This window comes from Columba livia, chromosome 7 (assembly GCF_036013475.1).
Source record: "Columba livia isolate bColLiv1 breed racing homer chromosome 7, bColLiv1.pat.W.v2, whole genome shotgun sequence".
Lineage (NCBI taxonomy): Eukaryota > Metazoa > Chordata > Aves > Columbiformes > Columbidae > Columba > Columba livia.
In genome coordinates this window covers 37,066,581-37,082,683 of record NC_088608.1, presented here as the reverse complement: position 1 = coordinate 37,082,683, position 16,103 = coordinate 37,066,581, and the positions used below count along the sequence as shown (strand labels likewise).

General features: G+C 40.0%; 1 protein-coding gene across 9 annotated transcripts in view; it reads left to right on the top strand.

Moving 5' to 3' along the window:
- Positions 1-16,103, top strand: part of ADAM23 (ADAM metallopeptidase domain 23) — a 120,766-nt gene that overhangs the window by 35,890 nt on the left and 68,773 nt on the right. For all 9 annotated transcript variants that reach the window (XM_065069421.1, XM_065069420.1, XM_065069423.1 and 6 more), the window contains exons 8-9: positions 2,574-2,800; positions 10,428-10,504. In XM_065069421.1, coding sequence (XP_064925493.1) covers positions 2,574-2,800; positions 10,428-10,504 — 304 coding nt within the window. The remainder of the gene's footprint in view (positions 1-2,573; positions 2,801-10,427; positions 10,505-16,103) is intronic.

The following is a 16,103-nucleotide window of genomic DNA, read 5'->3' as shown; positions in this document are numbered from 1 at the left end:
AGGGGAGGCTGGAGCTCCACACACCACTTGGAGCAGCAGAATTCAAGGGGAGGATATGTGGGAAGCACATGGGGACTGCAAGTTGTGCAATGGCTGTGCGTGTGCAGAGTGTCCATGGTGAAGACAGCTGCCTGCTTTTGCTCTCAAGGAAACAAACTGACCCTGTAAGGAATGCTTAACGAAGGAATGTTGTTTTTACAACTGATCAGACAGCTGACCCCAGTACGGGGGAGGACTGAGACACATCAGACTATGAATCCTTAATGTAAAACAAAGTCTCTTAGAACTAATCCCGGATTACATAGTGATACCTGTATTTTAAAAGTCCATCTAGGGGGAAGATTAGACAAAGAGCCAAGAATCCATAGTCTAAATAGAGTGATAAGGGGTTTGTTAGAATGAGATGAATGAGATAGTTAAACTGAGGCAGGCATTGGGTAGTCTGTAAACCCTCAAGCACCCAAACAACAGGGAACAGGAGAGGGAATTTGTGGCCAGGATTTGGGTGTCATATAAGCAAGGGCTTTTTCCCCTGTTATGTGTGCTGACCTTTAGGTAAAACACCCAGTCTTGCAAAATCGTTAATAATAAAATATGCTTTGCTGGGAGATCCTGCCTGGGCCTATTATATTGGCCAGGTGATTGTTTCCTAGAATCTGTGGCTGCTTCTTCATGTCTCCAAAGCCTCTTCCAAGCTTTGCTCAAGGCTGTCTCTTTTCAAAGTTATTTCACTCTGCGTGAGGTTCTTAAAATAATCTGAAATTTTCCAAACTCCTCACCATTGCGTACACTGCAAGAGGAGGTTTCTGTGTTACCCTAATTGAGAAATCATGTGCTCGCTCTCTCTCCCCGCCCGCCTCAGGTGCAAGTTCAACCCCGTTATTGCTTGTCTGTGCGCACGCGAGGGCTGCGGGGGTGGGGACCCGCTGCGCACCTGAGGGCTGCGGGGGGGAGCAGGTGCGCTCCCGAGGGCTGCGGGGAAACGGGGGGACACGGACACGACACCCCTGAGCTCCGCGGCAGCGCAAGGGGCGGCTGTCCCCGTGGGACGAGGTCGGCGCGCATGCGCTTTGCCGCGGCGGTGGGGGCTGAGGTGAAAGGGAAGGCGCGCGCGCGCCGCTGCCCGCCCGCCCTCGCGCTGAGGTAACGGTCTCTGACTGTGGAGAGAGGAGCCAGACGGGCGGTACCGCCGGGAGGAGCCGCTGTGAGGAGCCGCTCGTCTCCCTCCTTCCTTCCCTCCTCCCCGCGGGCACAGCCCGTTGGGGCGTGAAGGCGCCGCGCTGCCCCCCGGGCCGTCCGGCCGCCCCCCGCGCCGCCCCGGGGCGCTATGAGCCATGAAGCCGCCCGGCAGCATCTCCCTGCGGCAGCCTCGCTGCGGCCGCCGCCTCGCCGCCGACTGCCGCCCTGCGCTGCTGCCGCTCCTCGGCCGCCTCGTCCTGCTGCTCCTGCTCCTCCACGGCTCCTCCTGCCCCCGGGCTGCGGCCGCCGCCGGTGGGTATGAGGGGTTGTGTGCGGGAGAAGTCGGCTGTCCCTCGGGTCCCTTCCTCCCCCATACCTAGGGCGATAAATCCCGGTCACATCTGAACGATTTCATCCTCCGCCCTTTTGTGTACGTGTGTGTTTCAGCGTGTAGAAAAACAGCGCTCAGAAAAGGTTTCCTTGGCTAGGTTGCTTCCAAAAATAGAGAAACGTGAGGTTTCCCTCTTTGATCTTCTCAATCCAGTGCTGCAGTGGTTTAGATAAATTGTGTGCGTAGAAATACGCGGGTGAGGTATGCGACAAAACCGGGCTCAGGTGATTCTTGGGTGCGTTAGCATGCGTGTGTGCGGGGATCTGACTGGAAACCCGTTCTGTTTAGGGCTGGGTTTTTGTCTGTGCTTTTGTTTATTTGCTTTTAATTGCACGTAGGTGACATGCGAAACGCTTAATGTAGTCGGTTCGTGCATCATGTTATTGCTGTTCTCGTTACATTATTTGTTGATTGCCTGTACCTTTGGATTTTAACGGGAAAGGATGCAGGATTTCATCCGAAAAGCTGCCACTGAAGAAAAGGGCTCTTTGTGAAAGTTAAAAGAGAGAGAGGGGTAGAGAACTTCCTTTTATGTAAAGGGAATTGATTGGCATTCTGTGCACATGGACTCTGAATTCAGTTTGTCTTGGGAACATGGGGAGTATTCTTAGCCTTTTGCAGATGTGTATTTGGTTTTTTGTGAATGTGCGTCTTTGGGAAAGAAGATAACTCAGCTGTCAAAGAGAGTATAGGAGATAACTACATATCAATTAAATTGTTGGTTGTTATTTTTTTTTTTCATCTTGGAGGCTGAGAGGCATTAAAATATTTATAATCCATGACCACATATGAAACTGTATATGCATTTAAATAAATAATGTTATTTCTGAGACCATTTCATGTGTGAAAAATGAGTCAGGTCTAGCTCAATGAGTAAGCTATCTTTTTGTTTGCCTGAGTGATTAATAAAATATTAGAATATTGCAAGCTAAATATGTAGCTTTTTATGGAAATAAACACATTCTGTCATAGAATTTATGGCTGGCATATCTTTGTTCCACAGACCTCCATTGGAATGAAACGGCAGGCAGTATAGAAGGAGCACTGGCAGATGAAGAGAGCACACTTCAACAGAATAAAAGCAGCAACAGTAAAAATAACAGCTATAGCAATGCAATCCAGAAAGAAATCACACTGCCTTCAAGACTAATCTATTACATCAACAGAGAATCTGAAACCCCTTACCATGTCCTGGATACGAGGGCAAGGCACCAGCAGAAACATGACAAGGTAGGGTAAAAAGGGGCTCATCTGCAGAATTTTTGAAACAGTAATATGTGATGTGAAACTGTGTTTGGGTATTTTATCGATCTTCAAGACTTAATGATGGTCCTTGCCACCATTTTTTAGGAAGTAAAGGAGGACATGTGATTAAACAAGAATGTGATTTCCCTTGTGTTAATTTAAAAATAATGATTTTGATTTTCAGTATGGTTTAGAAGCTGAACTGTAGATAAAACAAATGAGAATTATGCAAAGTTGACTTGTCTGATCAGTGTAGATTCCGGTGTCTTAACTTACAGTATACCATCGTCAACAAAATACTTCTTCCAGCTCTAGGCTGCAGAAATGTCTGCATAGGGAGTTTCTTTAGAATCCTGAATTTACAGCAGGAGTTACTTGACTTTGAAGGTATTGTGCAGTAGCTAATAAATACATTATTGGTTTCCTGCTAGTGTGTTACCAGTGAAGACCGCTGTAAAGTGTTACCTGTTTTTGTCAAATAGTAACTGTGTTTTTCATTTTTAATGACAAGATCTAATATTTCATTTTGTATAGATGCAGACAGTATTTTTGTTCCTGAAATTGCATAGGATTAAACAAACTTTAATTTTTATGAAATAATTTGGTGAAGTACACCTATTCTAGACTATATTACTTAGGAGTCACCCCTTAAAATGATTCCATCTTTTTTTTTTTTTTATTTAAAAAAATATTTTCTTCCCACAGATTTTAAAAAAATTAAGGTAGAGATGGTTTGTATAGGAAGAGATTGCCATGGTAGAGCAGAGAGACAGCAAAGCAGATCAGTGTGCATGATCTTTCTGAAGGACTTAGCTATAATGGAGTTCCTACTATTAAATTACATTTCTTTTAAAATTTTAGAAAGCAAATTTATTATGCATTATATGTACTTCTGTTGATTGATTATGTGCCATTTTAGATATGGAATTAATGTGGAGACACTGTATAATCTTTGAAAAAAAGATGAGATAGTTGTATAGTTTTTATGTTTTCATGGGAAGAAAGGTTGCTTCCTAGCTTATTGAACCTGGGATGCCAGAATGTGCCTTTAGATGCATCTAAATACACCAGTATCTTATGGATGGCACAGAAAAACTGGTTGGCGGAAACTCAAGCTACTTAAGAGGTTACTACATTGAGAACTAACACCCCTTTAAAGTGAAATCGCTCTTTAAGGTTAAAGACTAGGGACTTTCTGTTCCCCTCTTTGGAGAAGGGTGTGGGAAGGAAGGGATTTGCAATAGCAGTCCTGCCTTTGGCAATAGTGCTTCCTCCCTGTTTCTATGGAAGTTATGTTTTTTCTTGAGAGTCCACAGGGGAGAATGTGTGCCAGCATTCTTACCCAGCATTCCCCCAAGAACATTGCTGCCGTTGCCTATCCTTCCTATGCCCTGCTTTATCTCTACCTGTTGGGGTAAAGCTCTGCAGAAATCAGTGCTGACAGAATTGGTATTGATTTCTTTGCTGCTGAGTGTTGTGTAAAGTGGATCTTCTTTCTACTCACTGTGTCCCTTTCAAGCACAGCGAACGCTAACACTGCAGTTTTTCCCCACAGAAGGATTCTTTAAGCTTGGGGCTTTGCGGAGGGTGACATTATGTTGACTTCATTTGGCTGGCCTGAAACTTCTATTGCTTTGATCCATTTAATGGAAGGAAAGGATTGATTATGTTCCTTGTCTGGATTGATTTTTGCACGTCTTGCTTCTACAACACCCCCCGTCAACTTGCATGAATTCATTCCTTTGCCCTTCCATCTGTTTTACCAATAATATAATAAAAAATATTTTGCTTATTTTGTTCTGTTTAACATTCACTGTAATAATCTATGTAGAGAAATAATTGGGGGAGGAGTGTGTGGGGAGTCTGCCTAGGATGTAAAAGGAAAACAACCCATAAGGAAAACAGAATGCAAATGGATTGTGAAAGTTGCAAGAGGGTTGGGTTGTGGTTTGGTGGTGGTATGGTTGGTTTGTTTGGGTGGGGGGAGTATTTTTTAATCCTTGCTTTTATCCTTTCCCAGATTTAAAATAAATGCTATATTGTAATAAACCTTACTTGTGAGATTTTACTGTTTCCCACATTGGTAACAAAAGGAAATAACCAGAATATCGTTACAGTTCAGTAAAGAAATAAATCTGTATTTAGGATTGAATTTTAGCCTGTGAAAAAAATAAAGATAAATATGATGGCATTATACACAGTGGACAGTTGAGGAAGAAAAATAGAATTTTTAATTTTTTATACTTTTCTCGGAACCATACATTTTTTAATCTGTATTTTCTGTCAGCCTTAATATACCACTTATAGGCATTTGATGTAGATATATTCCCTACTATTCAGTAGACCTCTTTCTGTGGAACATCATTATAATGGCCAGAAGAATATAAGCCATTTGGATATTCTGTGGGATTTGGCCTGAATACCTCAGAAATGCTGAGTCACTATAAGGAGAGGGGAAGAGTAAAAGAAATTGTGTGCATGTGGGAAGAGGTAAAGCTAGAGAAATATAATTGTGTAAAAATGTTTTAAAGTATTTTATTCTTTGAAGTCCCTCCCTAGAAGTCAGGTTCTCCAGCCTTCTTCATGAAATGTAGGTAGAAATGAAGGACTGAAGGAGAAAACAGCTTACCAGAGAGTCAAACATTTAAATAATAAATTGCTTTCTTAGCACTGGTCCTCTTTATCCGCTTTTGAATTTGGTGAAACGCCATCATAACGAAAGTGTGTATATGATCTAAACTGTTGGTAGAACCTCTTTCATTTCTTCTTATTTTTCAAAGAAGCTTTTTCTCACTGTTGGAAAAAAAGGAATGTTCGCCATAGTTTTCAATAAGTGAAGTTGTCTGTCTCCAAGGTGGACAGAGTTCTAGTGTAGAACCTGTTTCCTTGTCCTCTAAAAAAATATATGTTAAATACTTAGTGCTTGAAGAGTCTAAAATCTGCATACCTATTTCCTCATAGTCAAATTAAGGCTAGCTTCTTTTGAGTTCTTCTGAAGATATTTTTAGTAAGAAATGCTTCAAAATGAGCGTCTGTTTATAAAAACACACTGAAGATAACAAGAATCCTTAAACTTGCTGAAGAGATCTGAGTCATCTGTTGTCTGTGGCTCTATCTTTCTAAACTTCTGCAGATGGAGGTAGTGTTTTGAATGAACTGGTACTCTCTTTATTGAACCAAATGACTGTTTTGATTTGCTTTTGCACACTGCATATACTATATTGTTAGGACCTAGCAAGATTACATTTGTTACAACTTGCCTTACAGTGGCCAGTGTGTGTAGGGGGAATCTCACTACACAAGATGCGAGATCTCAACATAATAGGATTGCCAGAGAATGTTATGTTTTCTGCTATGTTGCCCTGCTTTAAAGGTTGAGATACAGTCTGTCTCAGTCCTTTACGTAACTTTGGTATGTAGCATACGAAAGTTGCGAGGGAAAACATCCTTAAGGTGAAGGGAAAACAACTGTATCCCAGCCATTGCAAAGGAGGTCATATTGAAGGAAAAGCAGGTCTGTTTTGTAAAATATAAAAGATGCTGGCTAGTAATCTCTCAAGAGGTGACATGACATGAATTCTTAATAAAATCCAGATAAAAATCCAGTGCTTTAATTATTGTCTTCCTTGCCTATCTTAGGCCAGGTCTTCACTTTCAAGCCCCAATGTAATGAAAACTGATCAGAATAATGAATGAACTTAATGTGGGTTATGTGTATGAGTTTAAGACTGTTGGAGAATCTTTGCAGTATTTCAGCTGGCTGTGCATTTTTTCAGCATTTTCTGTGATGCAGCTTGAATTTACACTACTTGCATATAGATGGGTTTGTGTACTTTGTATTTCTGTTCTATATTGAATTTATATTAATGCAGAAGGTTTATCTGTACTCTATGTCTTCAGTAGTTACTAACAGGAGGGTTGAAGTTTGTCTTCCTGTCTTCTTTGGTTTCTGGGAGTAGAAGGACATCTTCCTTATGCCATCTTCTCCTCAAGTAGATCTACTACTTGGATTCCTAGCTGAAATGTGGGTCGCAATACTTCTAAAACTTTTAAAATCCTATTTTAAAACATATTTCTGGGTCCTCTAATGATTTTCATGTGATAATCTATAAAAGGTTTAAGTTGCGAAGTGTTAGGTAGTGCAACACATGCGCTTGTTAGGCCTTCTTTCTGAAACTGAAAGAAAAAATATTTATAGGTTTTTTAGCATTTGTGAGAAGCTGGGTACTGCAGGAAAGTGGTCCAACATGTGGATGCGCTACTTTGTAGAGTCTTGTGAACAAAACCCCAAAAGGGATATGGTTTTAGAGGCCAACGTCACTACAGGCGGGTATCTAACTATTGGTGTTTTGGGAGAGGATGGTGTTTGCTGGCCCTGGTGTTAAAAGAGCAACGGTAGGGTTGCTTTCAGAGGTAGGCCTGGGCCTTTGTTCACGTGCTTACAACCATGTTTTTCAAACACTGAAGGGCAGCTTCCGTATGAAGTCTGAGGATGGGCAAACAAGCTAAAAGAAGAGTAAGGAAATAATACATAGGATGTCACATTGATTTGTGACAAAACTTGTACTATTATTAGAATGAATGTCTATATCAAGAAATGTTGTAATGGTGTAAATTGAAATCTGCCTTGGGTTTCTAATTCCAAAATGGAAGTGACGAAGGCTCTTCCTCAGCTGCTGAAATAAGAGGGGCAGCTTTGGCCATTATTTTAGTCAGCAGAACTGTATGCAAAACGCAATTTCTAAAAGCAATGCGTTTGTTGTTTAGAGATCATGATCTGTATGAATATAGCAAAAGACCTGTAGGTACTATCAGTCAGTTAAATAATGCTGTTGCTTTTATTTGAAGACTTGTGTCTTAGTGTTTTTGAAGGTGTAACACATTATTGCATTTGGCATAGTTTTACTCTGAAGAAAATAAAACCAATATGTAATAGTACTTTACTTTTGATGATGATGGTTGAAAATTCTGGAAAGTCTGGGAAAAGTGAATGATGGACAAATGCTGCCCAAGCACAATAATGAAAATTAAAGCATTCAAGTTGTGACATGGATTAGTGGAACTGAGATTGCAGTTACAGCTTTCTAGTCCATTTTTATCTTGAAATTTACAGTAAGCTAATGACTGACTAGAAGACACTGGAATTTTTTATGCATATGGATTTTTAGCTTGGAAAAAATTGTGGGAGCTACTGCTTTGCACAAGTGGCTACAGAACTCTGAGAATGTCCCTAGTATAAAGAATCTCTTATTACAGTACTTATGCTTATAATCTAAGCTTCCAGAACACTGAGAAAAGACTTTTTTTTTTTTTTTTTTTTTTTCCCCCTCCCCACTCTGAAATTTGGGTTTGAGGGCAGGAAAAAATTTAAAGGCTCAGACCCTCCTTCAACCTGCTCCTCTGTGTATCATCAGTAAGTCTTTGCTGCAGAAAAACTTTATGTAATTTTGCAGCTTTGCCATTGGAGTAGCTTATAGCTGTCGAAACAGGAACCTCTGCAGAGGTTTTTAGATGATAAACACGTACAGAGGAACTTGTTCTCCTGATGATCTAAGAATACTCATGCAGATGTAGCAACATATATGTACGCAAGTGGTGCAAGAAGGTGGTGTATAATACTTTTCCTATGAAAAGACATGGTAAGATACTTAGCCCGTATATATTGTTCAAACTGTGCTAACCTACGTTATGTTCTTGTTTGAATATGTATTTCTGTGCCAATCAGAACACTATTTCAGTTTATACTTCAGGCATTGTATTACACAGTAGCTGATAGAAGAATACTGTGAAATGGTAAGCTGTATAACAGAATTCCACAGAGGTGTTTCTGAACTGTTCCCTCCCATCATGCTGGTATGTGATGGCTATAAAGGTGAAAACACCTGGCGACAAATCACTGGTAGCTTTCTGTGCTAACTTGTTACAGGGAAAATGTCAGTTTCAGGATTAAATACTTTAGTCTCATTACCTTCACCTGAATTCTGGTTTGTCGTTTTCATAGGTGGTTATCAACAGATAAATAAACTGGCTTAAGAAAATCTGTATTTTGCTGCAGTAGTGGTGTATCACATTCACCTGAATTCAAAATAGTGTTTTTGCTAAACTGCAGGGATTTGAAATCCAGTGGTTTTTTTTGTATCCAGTGTTTTGAGCCAAGTTTGGTGGAGGACATGCCCTGCTGTGGGGTAGAAAACCAGCGTCAGCTGCTTTGCAGTGATTGCTGATGTTTACAGGCTGTGTCTGTTAAGTGAGGCACAGTAATAGATGGCAAGTGGTGTTTCTATATGGAGAAGTAATTGTTTTCAGAAATAGCAATGATATTATATCTAATCCTGCAAGATGAGCTTTTTCTTATGATATTGTAGACTAAGAATACAAGTAACTTTAAATAATTTTAAATTGCATAAAGATGAAGAATATATGGTTGGCTTAGAAACGTAAAGGATGATATATATCTATCACCGAATTGGCTTGATTGGACAAAAGAAAAGCTATGGCAGATCAGGCTAGATGTCCATCTAGCTGTCCCTGAGACCAATTAGTAGCAGATGCCTGTGGAGCTGTAAAAGCTAACCTTCATATTATTTAAGTTATGCCATAAACTAGCTAGAACTATTAATAGTTTTTCTGACATACCTGAAGATTCATTGTAGTGTTTAAAAAAAATAGGTTTTTTTCTTTTTGGTTAAAGGGATTACTCATAGTATTCCAACTTTATGTGATTATTAATGCTACAACAAATTAGTGTGTAAGTAAGCATGATTAGATTAGAACATTATCAGGAAAGAGGTTCTATGAAATTCATATTTAATCTCTTCCACCCTGCTGGAACAGTGTCTTCACAAAAACAAATTCTTGGATCATCTTTTATAATCTTATTTTTCTATTATAGAAGGCAGATTGGGCATGTTTTAAATGTCTTTGGCTTCAGTTACAGCAGTATAGAAAAGAATAGAGAATACCATTTATGTATCTGACAAAACCTGAATATCTCGAAAGTTGAAGTTAACTCCCTATGTGAGACAAGCTAACATTGTATTTTGTTGTTGTATGTTGAGCTGCATCGGTCTTCTGTACTCTGGTTTGGCTACAGTGCCAAGTACAAAGCCGTTAATTGTGAAGGGATTACTTTGAAGGAGTCTTTCATAACATGTAATACAAGCCTTGCTCTGATTTTCTTACTTGAAGGCGTGTATTGTAAATGCTTTAATTATTTCAGGCTTTTTAAAGTGCAAGAATGCAGTCACAAAATTAAAAGAACGGTATACCACATTACTTATACTTTCATTACATAGCCATCTGGTTATGGCAAAATATAGACATTTATGCAAATTTTTTTTCTTATTATTTTTGTGAGAAATGAGTGTGTATTTGAAAGCATGCTCTTCAGCTACCATTCGCTTCTCTGTCTTCCTTTATCCTCTAAAAAGACAAATCCTTTTGAATGAGAATATGGTATAAGAGCAAAACTTTTCATATGCCTATGAGATTCATGAAAATAAGCATGTTTTTTGGTGTTTTTCACACGTTTGCATACAAAGCTCAGTGATTCTTTTGACTCCTTAAATGTTCTGCAAAACTGTATAGTACTCTCATCTGTTCATGTTTACAGGCTGTACATCTGGCTCAGACAAGTTTCCAGATTGAGGCCTTTGGCTCCAAATTCATCCTTGACCTCACGTTGAATAAGTAAGTGCACAATTTGAGGTGTCTGTCTATCTTTCACTTATGGTACAAGATCAGAGCATGTGAAATCCCAAGATCTGTGGAAAAATATTGTTTCCAAGTTTATTAATACCAAATATCTACCCTTTTTTAAAGTGAGGTAGCTGTTATCCTTGTTGATGCCCATAGCAAACATACCTTTGAAATTTTATCATTCATGGTAAAAAAATGATGAGAGATTCCAGTACCAGTAGTGCTTGAAAGGAGTGGGTGTTTTTATGCATTTTTTTTACTTATTGATGAACTGTGATGCAGATGTTATTCTAGTTGGTCAAGTCGGTGTGTAGGTTTATTGCAAATACTTGTATGAATGGCTCATCTTTAATGATCTGGAAAACATGCTATTGTCGCTATAATCATGACGTTCCTAAAGAGGTGGGAATCCTGGTGTTTTGACTGTACTGCAAGGTGCAGCTAGAGTCTGTTTATCAGTAAGATAGACAATTTTACACAATTGTCAGAATTGTGAATATCTGACTTGGTCAATGGTGTTTTAGTTATTTGTTTCTCATCTATTTAAATCCCCAGCTGAAGGTATGCAACTACGTGCTTTTCTAAAAATAGTAATTTTTTTTTTTTTTTGCCACTGAAAGTTTACACTGAGAAAGTTTAAGGTAGAAGTATAAGATCAGTACTAAATACTGGTCAGGTGAAATTATCTACAGTATTGTTTAAACGTGCATTTGCCCCTTCTGTCCTTGAGCCTTTCAGCACACTTAAAGAAGAAACAAATTTACAGAAACAATTGCATACTGGTTTAAAAAAACCCAATGTGTTCCTTGGGTCTTGAGGTCCATATTAGGTCTTATTTTGGTCTTAACTGTCATGTAATGAAAGTTGTGTTAGGGAGAAAAATGCAAACTTATTAAATCCAGTGGCTTTCCAAAGCAACAAGCTATAGCTTTATAAAATTTGCTGAACTGTTATATTCACATGTTTTGCTGCTTGGCTGCTAGTTACCAGATGTTTTGCTGTAAAGGTGGACTGGAAATGTTTTCCTTCATCCATGTATGATTTTGCAGTTAAATTGCTCTTGCAGTTCCATATTTTAAAATGTTACACAAAGTTTTGATTGGCTGGCAAAAGATTAATTAGTATGAAGGCAGGGAATGGTACAAAGAATGGAAGGAGAAAAAAATCTTGAAGATAACGGGGTGTTTGCTAGCCTCTGGAAGAACTGTAATGTAGTGCAAGACTGGTGTTTTATGAGAGTTGGACTCATGCAGAGTAATTCCAGTGGGATATTTGTGACATTTGTGAAGGGAATCTATACCTAGTGGCCTCTGAGCTACTGGGAATTTCTCCTCTTGGTCTGCTTGCCATGGTTTCTGTTTGCGCATCCAGCTGGTAGTAGGACTCAGCACACATTCCCAAGACAGCACTGTATGTAGGATACAGCTGGTCACACAGACCATCCCAGAGAAAAACCATTGCCTTTTACTGGCACCACATACCAACACAAACAGCATTTGGGTGAACAAGAGTACAAACAGCCTGATGAAGTTTTCCAGCTGATGGAAATTGGAAGTTTGCTAGTGAAACACATGCACAGCCCTTTCCTGATTCACAAGCATGCTGATGTACCTAGACTCAAATGTTGACACAGACTTTAAGTTCATTAAACATCCATGCTTAGGCTTGAGGTCTCTTTCTTGGTCACTGTCTTAAACCTGGGGTCTTTCCAGATAAAGGTCTCCTCGTAGTTGTTGACTGTCTCTGAAGTTTGCTTGCACATCATACCTATGCAGAATAGAGAGCAAAGTCACATAGAAAATATTACAAGTAGGACTCAATAAGAACACAGGACAGACTGCAGTGATTAGGTGCAGAGCTGGGCCAAACAAATGTAATGACTTGCAGCTTACAATAGTGACTTCTTTTCGTGCTGCTTCATCTCAAATTTTCCACGCTTGTCCTAATTCACCTACTGTACCTTTGGCACTTCCCCTGAAGATCCCATCAAAATGTTTACACATTTCCATAAGCCCCTGCAGGCAGCCTGTAATAAGTTTGTTCTTTCCCAGGAGACCCATGATGACACTGTTTACCAGATTTTATCTGTTCTAAAGTTCTGGTTGAACTTTTTCAAGGCAGTGCCTGAGTAGCTTCTTCTGTGGCATGTCAGTCAGTGTCCTAACAGAGATTATGAGAAAGACCAGAATTCTTGTCTCTTGTTCATTTGGGTTTGTGTGTAGGCGTGTTGGTTGCTTTACCTGTGCTAGTCTCTTATGCTGAACGGCTGTTAACTAAATACCTATAACATACTTGATGGCCTTACATTCCCAATGTCTTTGCATTGTTACCGGTTGTCCAACCCTGCTGTTTGTCCTTGTTTATTTATAACAGATTGTGCATGAAGAAAGTAAATGTATGTATTTTTTTTCAAACTGTGGTTGCTTAATCAGCAATCAAGAAATGTGATGCCTTTCGCTTCAAAAAGAGACAGAGATTGCTTGCTGGGTGCCTTATGCGAAGAAGTTCTGCTCTTGGGGTATCAAGAATTTTCTTTCTGGCGATGTGTGAGGTGCAGGGTGTTCCGGTGCCTTACTGATATCCCTGCCGTTTACCTTTCTGTACATGAGGTCTTCTCCTAGCTTCCTAAGTGGTTTTTGACTTGTAAACGTTTGACTCTTTATCTGGTTCTGCTCCAGAAAATAATGACTACAAGGACCTGTCCTACTTTTTTGCCCTAACGTAGGACTCTCAAACTGTAAGTCATAAAACTTGTAACATCATAAATTGTAAATACCTGTAGACAATGATTTGAAAAAGATCCATTCACGTATCTCAGTTACATTTATGTGTTGGGCAAAATGCTGCCTTTTGCTACTGTGTTGGATTACAATGAATTTTATTTGGCATACTGGTATTAGTAATGTCTAGGTAGAACTATAGGGCCACAGGCTTGAGCTGTTAAGTGCTGTTGGACAAAATAATCCAGTTGCATGTGGAATACATATGCAAAATCTTGAATATCCTTGAATATGTTGAAAAATATTTGTACCAGTTAACCTAAGGTGAATTAATGTCAGACACTGTACCTTTGTTGGAATCCATGCCTACCTTCTGTGTTCCAGCTGCTTTTTTTTTCTCCCCACAGCAAGTATTATAACCAGGAGGTGAAGAAAATTGGATATTCACTTGCATTAATGACTATCTAGGTTTTGTAAGAACAGGTGGCAACCTGAAAGTTTCTGGAGTGTGTTAATATAAATTTTTATTTGATGTTCTCTATCTTTCTTTAGTACAATGGCACAAACAGCTTGAAGAAAATGTAAGCCCATAAAACCTCTTGAACCTGATGCGCAGAGACAATTAAAATATAAGATTTGTATGGAGTTTGAATGGGTAATCAGCTCAGTTGCACAAGGCCTACAGGTGACATATAATTTGTTATCTTGAAGGTCATTGTTGGCAGCTTTATCTGACAAGAAGACTCGGGGGGGAAAAAGGATTAATTTTGAACTCTTTTAGCAAAGTGGGCTACTCTGAAATTTCAGACATCTTACCCCTTGTTACACTTAAATGTTTGACCAATTTCAGGCTGTCAGTGTGATGTAATTTATGACAATGCACAATAATTGCAGATATGTGGATTATGGAAACAATTTGATGCAAAAAGTAATAGTTTTTCTAATCTGTAATGGATTAAATAATTTTTTTAGTTAACGCTCTTAGTACAAAAATGAAAGATTATAGGATATTAGTGGGGTAACAATCCCATTTGAAAAGTTAGACTTTTTATAATTCAGCTATTATTGTCTGCACAAACTCAGTAATTCCTATGCAACAAGTAATATGTAGCATTGTCTTAAAACCCAGTAGTCTTTAAAAGTGTTCATTAATTTCAGTAAATTCATGTTTTTGTCCTCAAACAATGCAGTCAATTCATTTGTTGTAACAGTGTATCTGAGTAATCAATGATCCTAGTATATCTGAACATTTTCTTATTTTTTCATACACATAAACAAACGTCTCTGAGGTGCTAACAAATAACACTTAATGATCTTTTCCACCAACATCTAAAAGGCTTTTAAGCTGCTGTTCTTGTTGAAGGACAAGTGTTTCTGCAGGTAACTCTTAAGTCCTGTTTCAAGCTAGGAGTCTTTATATTCTTGTGTAGTACTAAAACACATTAGAGAGCAATACTACCAACAGCAGGGAATTAAAAAAGTCTACTTGCAGGTTTTGGGGTTTTTTATTTAAGTAATGAGAGAAGTTGGCTGAATTGTCTGGCAGTTTTCAGCTGATGGTCTAGCACCAGTCTCTAAATAAAGGAGTCTCCGCCAACTCTGTATTTTTCAACTGTTCTTTGTTTTCCCTGGATAAGTCCACCTTTTCAGGAAAATCCATGTCCAGGAAAATGCACTCTAGAGTTGATGAAGGCTAGGAGGCCTCCGATACCCCTAGGGTGAAATCAGTGTGCTCAGCTCGCTCTCTATAATGCCTGTACACCAATGCGTGCAGTATGGGGAATAAGCAGGAGGAGTTAGAAACCCGTGTTCGGTCAGGAGATTCTAACCTAGTGGCAATTATGGAGACGTGGTGGGACAGCACACATGACTGGAATGTGATCATGGATGGCTCTGTCCTTTTCAGGAACGACAGGCCAGCCAGGCATGGTGGTGGAGTTGCTCTATGTGAGAGAGCAACTACAATGTACTGAGTATTGTCCAGGAATGGATGAAGGGCGAGTTGAGAGTCTATGGGTGAAAATTGAGGGGCAGGCTGGCAAGGGTGATACTATTGTGGGTGTCTATTATAGGCCACCAGATCAGGGTGAGGAAGTTGACGAGGCCTACTGCAGACAGCTGAGAGCAGCCTCACAATCACGTGCCCTGGTTGTGGTGGGAGATTTTACTTCCCTGATGTTTGTTGGAAGGACTGCTTGGCCACCAGCCACAGTCTAGGAGGTTCCTCCAGTGCCTTGATGGTAACTTTCTGATGCAAAGGGTGGAGGAGCCGACTAGAAGAGGTGCACTGCTGGACCTCGTCCTCACTAACAAGGAGGGTCTGGTTGAAGTGGTAAAGGTTGAGGGCTGCCTTGGTTGCAGCAACCATGAGATGGTGGAGTTCGGGATCTCCTGTGGCAGGAGCAGGATAACAAGCAGAATTGCAACCCTGGACTTTAGCAAGGCAAACTTTGGCCTTTTCAGGCAATTGCTAGGGGAAATCCCATGGGCAAGGCTGCTTGAAGGTAAAGGGGCCCAAGATAGTTGGTTAGCGTTCAGGGACTGTTTCTACCGGACACAAGATCAGAGCATCCTGACACGCAGGAAGTCAAGGCAGGGAGCCAGGAGACCTGCGTGGTTAAACAGGGAACTGCTGGGTATGCTCAAGTGGAAGAGGAGAGTTTATAGATCATGGAAGGAGGCACTGACCACTTGGGGAGAACGTAAGGCTGTTGTGAGAGGGTGTAGGGAGGCAACTAGGAAAGCCAAGGCCTCCTTAGAATTAAACTTGTCGAGAGGGGTCAAGGACAACAGGAAAAGCTTTTTCCGATACGTGGCACATAAAACTAACACCAGAGGCAATGTAGGCCCACTGATGAACGAGGTGAGTG